Source organism: Archocentrus centrarchus, chromosome 6 (assembly GCF_007364275.1).
Source record: "Archocentrus centrarchus isolate MPI-CPG fArcCen1 chromosome 6, fArcCen1, whole genome shotgun sequence".
Taxonomy (NCBI): Eukaryota; Metazoa; Chordata; class Actinopteri; order Cichliformes; family Cichlidae; genus Archocentrus; species Archocentrus centrarchus.
Window position 1 is genome coordinate 7,543,279 of NC_044351.1, and position 14,337 is coordinate 7,557,615.

Sequence of the window (14,337 nt, forward strand, 5' to 3'; positions counted from 1 at the left end):
ATTTCCAAACAATGTGAAATCCATCAATCTATAGTAATAAAGATTGTTCAGAAGTGTAAAGCATTCAACACAGTTGCCAATCTTCCCAGGAGAGGATGTCAATGCTCTGAAAAAACTGCAAAACCCCAAGAGCTCCATCCTAGATTCTAGAAGTACATCAGCACAAGCACCTCATACAATGATGAGGGCAATGATTTGGGTTTGTTTTGCAGCCACGGGGACTGAGCACCTTGTAGTCACTGAGTCAATAATGACCTCCTCTGTATACCAACGTATTCTAGAGGCAAATGTGAGGCCGATAATTTCACAGAAAAGAATCCAGGTCTTGCAATGACAGTGAAAGTCCAGGCTTCACCCTGCTCGAGATGCTGTGGTGGGACCATAAGAGAGCAGTACATAAACAAATCCCCACAAACTGCAATGAACTGTTCAATAATGAGAGTAATATGTCATGTTTCAGTTCAGATTGTCGATTTTTTATTATTTCTTGATATGTAAATTGACAGAGTGTACTCTCTCTTTACCGTGACTGTATACGCTTGCTTGGAAATTTTCTAATAAATCACATTTCATTCACCAACTTGTTGTGTGGTCTGTACCACACAACAAGCCATATTATTTCTCAGATAATTCCATTATAAAAAAGACTCCAAAAGGCATCAACAACACAGAAATTCAATTCAATGAATTCAATTTGGGGTGGAGTGCAACAACACACACACACACTACGACTAGTGTTCACATCCAGCTGTCAATCAAAGTGGCCACACCCCTAACTTTAAGTCTTAATAAAGTTTAAAAGAGTGGATTATAATCTGTGTAAATGTGGAAGTTAGTCTTAAAAAAAGCATTGGGCAAAGGGAACTCTCAGTGTAAAGGCATTGGCTGGACTAGTTTATTAAACCCAGTTTGAATTACATGCTGGCTGATGACTTGAATCATAAAATCCCTGACTTCATTGGACAGATTTGTGTGGCATCAGCTGTTAACAGAACAAAAAAAAAACTGCTTTAAAAGGCACTTTATACCAGATGAAGTTGTGTTGAAAGGTTAAGTAGATTAAGCAGCCTCTTCTGGCCAACCCTGTGCTGGATAACTCCGGGAATCCTGAGAATCCTGTGTATCCTGTGCTGGAGCTGCCAGAGCCCCAGTCAGAAGAGACTGTGTGCCCTGGACAGCCACCACAGCCTGAGCCCAAGGGTCCCACACCACCTAAGTCCAAGCAGCCTAAACATGAGCCAGTAGGTCAACCTCCAGGAGGGCTCAGTCTCCTCTGCCACCTCCACCGACATCACCCACCTGAGAGTCTTCATCACAAGCCATTAGAGGGTGTCAGGCTCTGTCTCTGGCCTCCATGTTCTGTTTTTTTATTCTGGTCCTTCAAACTCTGTAGGAGATGACAATTTGTCTGGCTTTATGGCTCCAAAATCATACAGCACTTAACATTGTGTATTGTTAACAAAATTTTTTTATTCTGAACGGATGAATTTCAACATATAAAATGAGTTATGTAGTGCCAAAGTGCTACAGATCCACCTCCTGAACTAAGAATAGCTTCACTCGAAACATGAAGCTCAAACACACTTTGCTGTTATCAAACATAGAAAAATAAAAACCTCACAGAGGAAGGAGACCATGGCAATATAAACAGACTAAAGACAGTATATCAACAGTCAGCAGCATCTCTGGCAGCTGTTGTGCGTTTAGAAATCGTCCACGAAGCAGCGTCCACTCCAGTCAGTCTATGAGCAGCAGCGCTGGAGGACCTTTTTGAAGAAGTTCCTGAACTCTGTGTTGAAGGCAGTGTAGATGATGGGGTTCAGGGCACTGTTGACATAGCCCAGCCATGTCACAATGCTCATTAGGGCTGATGGGATGTGACACTCCTGACAGCGTGCTCGCATTGTGTGGAGAACAAAGAAGGGGGTCCAGCAGAACAGGAAGGCACCTATGGAATAGAAAGAGGATTCAGAGAACCTCAGATGGATGGATGCTTCATCTCTGAGATAAATACTTCTAATGCTAAAGAGCAAAAAGTCACTGCTTGCATTTTACAGCAAAGCAGAAAGGTTGGAAAATAGTGGATGGTTTCAAGAAAGCATTTCAGCCAACGTGTTTCTCTGCTGCTCTCCACATGGACTGCTTGCCTGAATGCAGTTAAAGTCCACTCAAGTATGACAGCTCAATACAACTCAGACTACAAATGGAAACTTGAAAGCTTTTCTCACTGGCCAAACGACTCATAGTGTTTATATATATAGTTGTGGTCAGAAGTTTACATACACTCATCATAGGCATGAATGTCATGGTAATTTGGGGCTTTTAATGATTTCTTTGAACTGTTCTTTTTCCAGGGTGGAATGATTATACAGCATACATCTTTAATGACTTTAAAAACCAAGAACTGGGGGCACAAGTAAAAATGCATTTATTATGCTAACTGTTCCTGTTTAACTTTATTGTTGTTCTTATGATGACCTTTAGTTTTGTGATAGTCCCAAGTCTCTTGCTACTTTTACTTTATAGTTTCTGTTTGCAGTTAAGTTTTGAAATGTTGTTTTTATTACCATATTTCCTTTTTATTGTACAATTAAGTGTTACTCAGTGGCTGGATCATTCACCTTTGGTTATTTCCTGTTTCACTTTAAAGTTTTGCTTTCTTCTGTGCCCTGTGTTCATTTTGCCCACCTGTGTTACTCTCCCTTTGGTAATTCCTGTCTCCCACTTTGTCCTTGTCAGATAGTTTCTTTGTTTCCTGTTGTGCTGCCCCACAGAGCTCTACATGCGTTTTCTTTGATTAATTATTTCAGTAGATTCTGTCATATTTTTGGACTTTTGTCTCATCAGCCAAATGAGGACTTGTTTTCAGTTTCTCTCACCTGTCTTAGTATCTTGCATGTGGGTCCTCTCTAACACCTCTACACTCCAGTTCATGACACCATAATTGTAATAAGATGCTTGTCAAACTAAAGACTCACCATGAACTTATTTACCTTTCAAACAACCAGCAAGCCTGCCCTCCCTGACACAAACGGATACGTGTCTCCTCCCAGAACTGAACTGGGGAGCTTTTGCTTGTAATATTGCTTAGATTGGCCGTTGAACTCTCAGGTGAGGTAATCAAACAGATTCGTGAGAGTTACCTGCACACTTAAACACGCATCTGACGTGGCCTTGAGCAATAATTGGATTTCAGATTAAGGAGCTGTAAGGATTGGCTGCTGTGTGCTAAATGAAAGCACTTGCTCGCATTAGGGCGCAAAGCTGGCTGCTATTAATAGACTGACCCTTTTCTAATTGATCTGTTAGTGCCTCAGGACAGGCATCAGAGGTGGCGGTGAAGAGTTCAGGTGGCTGCAGCTGAGCAGAGCAGGGATGTCTGGCATAACGTCATCTGATTTAAAGGTTCAATGACAATCAAATCTCCAGCAACAGTTCTAGCAGAAAGAATAGTTTTATTGTGAGGCAGAGATCAGTGCCAGTATTACTGGCAGATAACGCCTATTTTTTTAATTGACAGTACAATTTGAATATAAGTACGTTAATACAATGGAGTTTTTAAGTTTTGACCTTTTAACAACTATTTGCATCTTTAAAGTTGGCAAACCAGAAACCCGGACCCTCCAACAGCCTCAGGACCCACCTTTATTGTGTGGTACATTAAATTTGTTAGTGTTGCATCAGTGTTGTTCTTAGCACAAGATATGCTACAGTTTGGGCCTTTATAAGCCCTAGGCAAGTTTCTAATCCAGCCTTGTGTGACTGGGATGTTACTGACAGCATGGCCAATGGCACTGATGTCTATAACAGGATTTATCAAAGGTTATTTTATTTTCCTCTGCAGAACATCATCTGGATCAGAAACCACAGCGTTCAGTTCCTTGTTTTTCCACTGGCCTACCCCCACAGCATTCACAGTCCAACCATTGCAACAGCAGCAACACGGTGAGTGATCATAAGGCACCAATTTCCACTACAAAGGCAGCCTAGTTTTTTCGTATAACTTTTCCAGTCTTAAAATGTCTCCTTAATGCAGCTGAAAAGGAAGTGAACTCACCCACAACGACAGGAAGCACTCTCATGGCCTTCCTCTCACGGCTGTTGATTTTGGCCCTCTTTCTTCTGCGCGGGTCATGGTTGAACTTAATCTCCGCAAAGCTGACCGTTGGCACAGGGCCGTCGTTGTTCTGTGTTGAGGTTGGGGGTGGATCTGGGGACTGGAGGGTGGATGGTTCATCCAGAGCATCTGCCGGATCCTGCTCAATAATGGGAGGCAGCAGAGGTGGAAGCGAGGCCAGAGGAGGCAATGCAGCTGTGGCCTCCTGCAGCTTGCGGCACGCCTGGATGCTGTTCTTCAGCTTGGCTTTACGCACCTCCTCCCATCGTCGCAGGCCACGGAATGTGCCACAATACAGCAGCAGCATGATGGGACAGGGAATGAAGAAGGAGCACACAGAGGAATACAGGACGTAGTCATCATTCTCTAGTTTACACTCAGTGGGGTCACGGCCTGGGACATTGTTGATGCCAAAGATGATTGGCGAGGCCACAGCCAAGGCCAAGATCCAGGTGGCTGACAGTAGGACCACCTGCCGCAGATCCACGTGTTTCCTGTTGTAGTTGAGCGGGATCGACACTGCAATGAACCTGCAAGAGGCGTAAGAAATATGACATCACAACCAGCCTAGAGCTGCCACACCATGATTCATGGGTTTTGTTCATGATATAATCGATAATTTAAAAATTATAGCTGTAATACGCTGGCATCAGAATGTAGTGTGCATGGTAGCTTGCCTTGCTCAGGGTGCATCACTACAGGAAGGATGATCTACTACTGAAAACACATAAAATGGACACGCACCATAACGCTGTCATGTTAACAATCCTTTAAAACGGAAGACATTTTTTTTGTTGAAATAAATCTAATTAACCTGAATCTTCACATACAAATGCAGAATGTAATACTGCAGCCATCAAAAATGTGATAAATTACATTTGTGACTGAAATATATTCTTTAAAGTTTCACTTGAAAATTTCTGCTTGTGTAAATCACACTGTTGAACAAATATTTGCCTTTAGGCCCCTAATATGTACATATACACAGTCTCTGTATCTGTACCATGATGTCTTCTGATTCATATCAGGTCCAGTACTTCTATGCTGGATAAATAATTATGTAACTTATGTGGTTTTTGGTCTTTTGATTAAACACAACTTTAAATTTGAACATCAGGTTATTAAATGTAAACCAAATGTTTAAAAAATGAAAGTTAGCAGATGTATAAATCACACTTAGTCATTGTTTGAAAAAATGCAAACACATACATTTTGCCAAAGATCCATTAGGTCAGGCAAGTGTGAGGGGCAGTCAATGGTATCCGTTCTTTCATCCTCCAGGAACTGCTTGCATACTCTTACTGGGAGGAACCCAGGACTGCACTGGCAGCAGCTCAGGAGGTAGAGCAGGTCATCTAACAGTTGGAAGGTTCAATCCCTGGCTGCTCCAGTCTGCATTCTTGGGCAAGGGACTGAACCCAGAGTTGCTCTCCAATGTATTCATCAGTGTGTGAACGTGGGTGAATGTTAGATAGAAAGCACTTAGGTGCAGGAAAAAAGTGCTTGTATGAATGGGTGAATGAGGCATGTGGTATAAAGTACCTTGAGTGCTAAGGAAGAGTAGAAAAGCACTATACAGGAACTAGTCCATTCACTGCACCAGCGTAGGGTCTGGCAGTGATTTCATACTGATACCTAATGGTAGTCAGGGTGTTGTTGCCTAGCCTGTAGAGGTCTGTGTATCCCTCCATGGATATGCCTTCCCAGAGCATCACTGACCCACCACCAAACCAGATGAATGATGTTACAAGAAGCACAACGTTCTCCATGGCTTCACCAGACCCTTTCAGACTGTCACATGTGTTCAGGTGAACCTGCTCACAGGGCACCAATGGTGGACCTGCCCATTCTGGTGTTCTATGGGCAATGCGCTTTATATTGTAAGGTAAAGACTCTACAAAAAATACAGAGAAAACCCAACAATTAAAATAACCCCCTATGAGAAAGCACTTGGTGACAGTGGGAAGGAAAAACTGCAGAAACCTCCAGCAGAACCAGGCTCAGGGAGGGGCAGCCATCTGCTGTGACTGGTTGGGGGTGAGGGGAGAGAGACAGGACAAGAGACATGCTGTGGAAGAGAGCCAGAGATTAATAACTAATGATTAAATGCAGAGTGGTGTATAAACAGAGTGAACAGAAATTAATGAAGACGGGAACACTCCACTTTTTTTTATTTATTTATTTATTTATTTATTTCCTTTTTTGTGTTTTGTTACTACTGTGCAAATAAATAAAAGTCTGAAAGGGTCCTTAGCCCTCTAAAGCCATCCTTTGATACCAGCGGGTTGTCAGGCAGTTTTTTGCTCAAAAACTAGAAGAGTTCCTTCATCAGACTGAACATCAGTAGCAAGTGGACATTCAGCAGACCTTCAGGTTTTGCTTCCTGATCAACCTTTTGAATTATTCAGACTGTCATGCAGTAAAAGCTCTAAACGCTGCTGGCTACTTCAAAAAGCTTCAGATCATCACCATCAGTCCACGTTAACGTCACTGCTCCCCATCAGTCTTTGATGTAATCATATTTTCTGTAGTCGGGACATCAGATTTGAAGGGCAGCCTGAATTTTTTTTTCATCCTTCAACTTCAGATAATTTAATTGAGTCAAACTAGCAAGTGCAGAGCAAAGCTGGTAGTTCATCAGCTGTGGACGCATCCTTCATTTGGGTCTTTAAATTGTTTTGTCTTGTGTATTTTTTCTTCTTTTGGAGCTTTTACAGGAGTCAGACAAAAGGTAATCATATTTCCATGTCAGAGTGAACTGTGACCATCAGAGCTATCGGACCCTGACAACCTTAGGATCCAATGGTGTCCCTGAATGTTCCTGAATCACAAGACACCAATTAAAATTCTTGAGTCCTGCAGTTATTACATTATAGCTGAATCTTCACCTCTTCTGGTTCTGGTGACTTTTGGATACATTTGAATTTGCCAGTAGTTTCCTAGATCTCAACATCTGCATTATGGATTTGCACAAACTCTGGTAGGGACATTCTTAGAACCCTGAAAATCAATCCTACCCATTTTCTTGATTCATTAATTTTCCTCAAGCTCAGTCATGATGTTTTAATTTTAAGCTTTTACCAAAATATCTAAGTAACTATTTGGTAGAATGTTATGAAATTTGATCCAAACATTCATTTTCTCCAGATGATGGATCCTCATGACTTGGAGTCATCTGAACCGGCCAGTTTTTCAGAGTGAAACTGTTGTTACTAAATTAAAGAAATAAAAAAGGATTCGGAGTGTCAGATTTAACAGGCATCTCTGAAGAAATTTCATGGTATGGTTTGTTGGCTTTGCAAGTCGTGGACCAACAGCTATAATGAGACAAGAGAGGACAGCTCAGTCCTCATCTATCATTACTGCATCTTCCACAGTCATAACCTGCTGCTGTAAAACACAGAGCCGAGTCATATTCATATATTCATTGACTCTTAATCTTCAAAAGTCTGTTGTTGATCTCAGTAAATGAAAAGCAATGTCTTGTTTCCCCGTCTGGAGATTTGCATATGTGGATAAAAGAAGTGACGCACCACCATTAGCACTTTTCTACTCTAGCTCAGCACTCAAAGCGCTTTAAACAACACATTCGCATTTACCCATTCAGACACACACACTTCCTTCTACAGCTGAGTGCTTACTACCTAACATTCATACTCTAACAGCTGCATCAGAGAGGAACTTGGGGTTCAGTATCTTGCCAAAGGATACTTTGACATACAGACTGGAGCAGCTCAGGAATTGAACTACCAACCTTCTGATTAGTAGATGACCTGCTCTACCTCCTGAGCTACAGTGTGCTTCGTCTGCTGTTGGCACCTGGACAGGCGAGTACTGACCTGTCGATGCTGATAGCGCAGAGGTTGAAGATGGAGGCGGTGCACAACATAACATCCATAGTCATCAGACCATCACAGATGGTGGTGTTGAGGGTCCATACACCATCCTGGAACTGAAAGACAGAAAAATCCTCAGTAGCTTCACTCACACCAAAAAAAAATTAAAACAAAAAATAAATAAATACCACAGTACAATTAAAGGTCCCACATTCAAAATCTTAATAAAAAGGTACAAAAGCATCATCTGCAAAATAAATGTCAAAAATAACTTTAGATACTTTTATGCATTTTTCGTGCAGTGGTTGCCAGCCTGGGGGTCAGGCCTCAAGGGTAACTTAGTAAATCTAATAATTTAATAGATAAAGATATGATTTAACCCCAAAAAGTAATGAATAAAAATTTTCTATAAAGAATTGTGATAAAGATATGAAATATTGCCAACTCAACCCTTTCAAAAACAAAGCTCTTTAAATCTCCCCACTCCTGAGGGTGGCTGTGGCTCAGGCTCAGGAGATAGAGCAGATCATCTATTAATCAGAAGGTTGGTGGTTCAATTCCTGGCTACTCCAGTCTGCATGCCAAAGTATCCTTGGGCAAGATTCTGAACCCCAAGTTGCTCTCTGATGCAGCTGTTGGAGTGTGAATGTCAGGTAGAAAGCACTCAGCTGTAGAAGGAAGTGCTTGTCTGAATGGGTAAATGCAAACGTGTTGTATAAAGTGCTATTTGAAATTCCCTTATTTTGTTTTGTGAAAACACACCAAATGCTTTTTTTCATATCAATGTTTTATTTATACTATATGAAAAACTGAACCTGCAATCTAAAAGATAAATGTCAGATTAAATGTAGGCCAGTAAAAAGTACAATATTCAAATAAGTTTTAGAAATGGTGATGTGTTAATATTTGTTGGCTGTCTGAACTGATTATAATGGTTATAATGAAAATCTAAATGCAGTTAAATGAAAACAAACGAAAAAAAACTATACAAACAGCCAAATCTATGAAGGCATTTTCTTCTAAAGTGGTTTGAGTGCTCATTAAGAGTTGAAAAGCATCTGTAAATGAATCCATTTATCATTCTGTTGCACTATAAATTCCAAGAGCTTCCCTGACTTACATAAATTAGTTTATTTTACTTGTAAATGAAGAATATATAAATAGTTCAAATGCACAAAGCTCTAAATCTGTCTGCACATGTTTGTTTTATCTGGTTCTTATGTTAAAGTTCAGTGATGTCATTGTGAGGTTATTATTGAGAGATTAAACTGCCTTTTTTTTTTAATGTAAATTTCTCTACTTTTTACTAAAACCAGCTAAATCCAGAGGTCCTTTATTTTATTTCCACACTGACATGGTTAAGAGTGGCAAAATCACCTTTGATTGAATTGGAAACATTGAAAATAATGAAAGAACACAGAATAAATTAGAAATTGACCATTTATGGGAATTTAAGGGGGTGGGTGGGTTCATCCATATCCATACCTACGTGCCATACATTTTCAGTCTGCCCTCTGCCCAGTGTGAATGAAGCCAAAAGGCCCAAATATTACACTATGATTAAAAAGATTTCTATATAGATTCACACATTTGAACCACAATTACACAAAATGACAGCACATCTGTTTTAACAATAACTGAATAGTAGATAATATTCCATGATGGTTGTGATAGAGGGATCCAAACAGAGGCCCTGGGGGCTAATTTGATAGTACATGTGGAAAGGATTATATAAATATTGTTATCTCATTTTTTGACAGGAATATTTTGGGGCTTTTGGCTGATTAGTTAACAATCATATTTGACCTTCTCCAATCAGTAACTGTTTTCTGTACTGTCAAACATGATGTTTTTATTGTCTTTGTGAGTACTTGTTTGTGTCATGGCTTCTGAATGTTTCATAATATTTTACTCTATTTTTCATTGTTCAGTTCTACAAGCCAGATGTGTCAGGAATATGCACCCTTACACTGCAAGGTTTTTTCCAAGCTGTTTTTATGTGTAAACATGGTTACTGTGAACAGTTTTCTAATGACTGCTCATCTGTTGCTTTTGTTTTCTTTTATACAGGCTTTTACAGTGAGGAGGTTTGGGGACTGTCCTGGGTGCTGACTTTCACTGATGAAGCTGTTCCTGTCTCTCTAAATCTCTTCTACCTCCAGTACTTTGCCGCTTGTTTGGGCCGTTAATGCTTTACCCTTGAACTACCCTAAAGCTGTGAAACACATTCACATTTATTCAAAGACTGATGCTCGGCTCGGGACCGACAATTTTCAATTCAGTTTCATTCATATAGTGCCCAATCACAACAACTGTCGCCTCAAGACGAAAAGAAGAGACTTCTACTAAATCTGCAAACTTTGAGAATTACAAGCTTTTAGAGTTTAAATGTAATTAAATAAATGTCTTAGCGGTCTCTTGAATTGGTTTTAAATCATCACACATGAAATTAAATTACGCTTTGTGACTTTTTATATGTAAGCCATGCCAACTCGGCAGACTAAACCTGTTTTCTGCCTCTTGGGCCTCATCTACAAATGCACACATGACATTATTAGGTGTTAATCTGCATAGTTTAAGAACTTTTTAAGATGTCAAAAATTTTGAGATTGATTTATACATAAAAACATAAAAAAGTTTCAGTTAAGAAAAAAATTGTGATCCTTGACCCATGTTAATGGATTAACAGTAGCTGATCCATTAATTAATTAATCACTGAGCCGGCGTTGCTGCAGATTTTGTAAACAGAAGTGAATCTTAATAACCAGGACATTAAACTGTGAAACACTTAAATGAAAATGACTTTTGTAAGATATCCAATTCTTGGCTAAAGTAAGGAAGAAAAACTTTCTTTTCTTTTTGTTTTTTTTGACTTAGGGCTTAGTAGCATGGTTTCTGCCTTTTCAAATCATTTGACAAATTCGATATATTTTCCCTTTAAATTATGTTTTTCTTTGTTTGGCCAAGAGTATAAATTTAAGTTTAATAAAGTGCATTTTTAAAGTCTATTGAGAATAGAAAAACAGCAAAATGTTGAAATCCGTCCAAAGCTGCTACTGTATTGACCTGACATCTGGACCGTAAGGACTCAGACTATGAGTTCAGTTTTGAGAGGGCGCTAAAATAATCACCTGTGAGATTAGCAGCCTAAGACCCAACTTGAAGGTGTGTGTCTTAACTATGGGATATTCCGAGTTAAGTAACTTTTCCATAAACGGTATGTTCCGTTGCATCTCACCTCTGAGTAAATGAAGAGCGGCAGCACGAGCACTGCCAGCATTAGGTCCGCCACTGCTAGACTCACGATGAAGTAGTTGGTGGTGGTCTTCAGTGCCCTTTCGACGAACACGCTCAGACACACCAGCAGGTTGCCGCAGATGATGACCACGGTCAGCAGCACACCGAACACCAGGGCCAGCACGTTGTGCGGCGCCGCGACCGCCGCCCCTGCTTCCTGCGCTGCGCTCAGGTTTGCCACCATCTGCGCCGCGGCTCCTCCGTCGCTCCGTTCCCGTCCGAGCCACAGCAGCGCGGTCAGCGGGCTCATGAAGGCCGGGTCGGAGTCTGATTGCCGCTCAGTAGTCTTATCATCCTGTCACACAGACTCGACTAGACTGTAGCAGACTTTAAAGAGGAGCTCCAAGAGCGCGCCGGTGCGCCTTTTACGCAAAAAAGATGGACAGAAACACAATTTGATATCTGCGATAGCTGCGAACATATATTCACATATTATTAAAATACATTTTTTTCCCACAAAAACATTTCGTGTCGAGAAACATTCAGAAAAAAAAAAACTGGCCGAGTTCTTCAAAATCCTTAAATTGTTACAGTCATTCTCTGTTTAATGCCGCGAACACCGTCCGGAAGGACTCTGGGGTCAGACAGCGGAGAGACTCGTTTTCAGCTCCGGAATGTTTACCTTCACCCTGCTACCGCAAAGGCCACCGAGGCCAAATTAACCGATTAAAGCCGCTTATCACCTGCGCTTTACGGTGTCCTTCAGCCCCTGAGCTCCAGCAGAAGTTTGTCCATCTGTCTGTTCATCTGTCTGCGTGTGTGTGAGTGAGACCGAGAGAGAGGGGCTCAGGAGTGGCCACTGCAAAAAAAGAAAACAAAACAGTTTATTCTGTTACTCACCTCAGTGGCGGATCTAGGATTTTTAGAGGGGCCAAGTATTTGTGGTAGATGTGGTGATATACAGAGCAATAAAAATTAAAGCCATTACATTACAGTTACAGTAAATCTTATCACCATGAGGTGTAAGAATTCAGTGAACTTATATGCCGTTTCACTAAATAATATCAGACATTTCATGGATTACAGCATCAACTGTTCTTGCTCTCCCTGATTTCTGACCTGATGAAAGGGACTGGAGGTGCTCTGGACCAGCCTCTGGTCTACTGTGTCCTGCTGCTCTCTCCCTCCTCTCACCCTGCTCATTTTCAGCTGGCAGACTCACTCTGCTCAAAAACTGCTGAATTCCCGCCTGAGACTGACCCTTTCTTTTCGTATTCTTCTCTGTCACTGCCAAACATTATAGTTAATGTGAACACACAAATGCAAACTACAAAGAAGTACATGAATTAGTAAAATGCTAACATTCATGTCCAAACACAAGTAGGGCCTTAGTTAACATTACTCTTTACTAACTTTGCTTCTTACTTTAATGTTTATCAGACTTGCGCTGTGACAGCTGTGAATAAAAAGGGATTTATGACTTATTATCAACAAACTCCTCAAACTGGCATCGGTTGTCGGTTACAAAAAAAAAAAAAAAAAACTTTCTCCACGAGATTGTTCAAATCTTATTTTTCTTCAGTAAGCTTTATTCACGCTGGACATTCCTATTTGGCTCATTAGCGCTACTGCTGTTTCGGCATGGAATTGCATCCACCTATAATTTGATCCTCGTTCTCGGACAAAGGACAGATGAGTGACAGGACAGGGGCACTTCAGAGGGCCAATCAGTGGCCCCACCCCTAGAACCGCCCCTGCCTGCTGGAAGGTGAACCTCCGCCCCAGTCTCAAGTCTTTTGCAGACTCCAACAGGTTTTCTTCCAAGATTGCCCTGTATTTGGCTCCATCCATCTTCCCATCAACTCTGACCAACTTCACTGTCCCTGCTGAAGAGAAGCAGCCCCAGAGCATGATGCTGCCACCACCATATTTGACAGTGGGGATGGTGTGTTCAGAGTGATGTGCAGTGTTAATTCTCCGCCACACATAGCGTTTTGCATTTTGGCCAAAAAGTTCAATTTTGGTCTCATCTGACCAAAGCACCTTGTTCCACATGTTTGCTGTGTCCCCAACATGGCTTCTGGCAAACTGCAAACGGGACTTTTTATGGTTTTCTTTTAACAATGGCTTTCTTCTTGCCACTCTTCCATAAAGACCACATTTGTGCAGTGCACGACTAATAGTTGTCCTGTGGACAGATTCCCCCACCTGAGCTGTGGATCTCTGCATTTCGTCCAGAGTCATCGTGGGCCTCTTGGCTGCATCTCTGATCAGTGCTCTCCTTGTTCGGCCTGTAAGTTTAGGTGGACGGCCTTGTCTTGGTAGGTTTACGGTTGTGCCATACTCTTTCCATTTCTGGATAATGGATTGAACAGTGCTCCGTGAGATGTTCAAAGCTTGGAAAATCTTTTTATAGCCTAAGCCTGCTTTAAACTTCTCCACAACCTTATTCCTGACCTGTCTGGTGTGTTCTTTGGACTTCATGATGCTGTTTACTCCCCAATATTCTCTTAACCAACCTCTGAGGCCGTCACAGAGCAGCTGTATTTGTACTGAGATTAGATTACACACAGGTGGACTCTTTTTAGTCACTAGCAGTCATCAGGCAACTTCTGAATGCAATTGGTTGAACTCAGAGAAAAGAGGGCTGAATACTTTTGCACACCACACTTTTCAGTTTTTTATTTGTAAAAAATGTTTTGAATCATGTATAATTTTCTTTCCACTTCACATTTGTATACCACTTTGTGTTGGTCTTTCACATTAAATTCACTTGAAATATATTTATGTTTGTGGTTGTAATGTGACAAAATATGGAAAAGTTCAAGGGGTATGAATACTTTTCCAAGTCAGGTGTCCTTAAACTTCTGACAGGATTTGTTCCTGTTGTATCTGAGTTTTTCTAATGGAATTAGGGAGAGCACCTCCCGAACCCATTCGGAAAATGATGGAGGTGCTCTTGACTTCCAGTGGCGAAGGATAAGCCTCCGTGCTTGTAGTGAAGCAAAAGCAATAAAATTAGCCTGAGGCTTTGTGATAACAAGACTCTCGTCTGAAACTCCGAAAATACCAATGGTTGGATTAGGATTAATTTTGGTATGGCAAATCTGTGAAAAAAACATCAAAGATACGATTCCAGAACAGAGA

General features: G+C 41.0%; 1 protein-coding gene across 1 annotated transcript; it reads right to left on the minus strand.

Annotated features, from left to right (window-relative positions):
- Positions 1–1,450: 1,450 nt before the first annotated feature.
- On the minus strand, positions 1,451–11,500 carry LOC115781795 (D(4) dopamine receptor-like). The gene is made up of 4 exons (XM_030731654.1): positions 11,192–11,500; positions 7,957–8,069; positions 4,058–4,647; positions 1,451–1,948 (listed from the first exon to the last, which is right to left on the minus strand). The coding sequence occupies exons 1-4, from the start codon at positions 11,498–11,500 to the stop codon at positions 1,743–1,745; spliced, it is 1,218 nt and encodes a 405-aa protein (XP_030587514.1). The 3' UTR covers positions 1,451–1,742.
- Between the last annotated feature and the right edge of the window lie 2,837 nt (positions 11,501–14,337).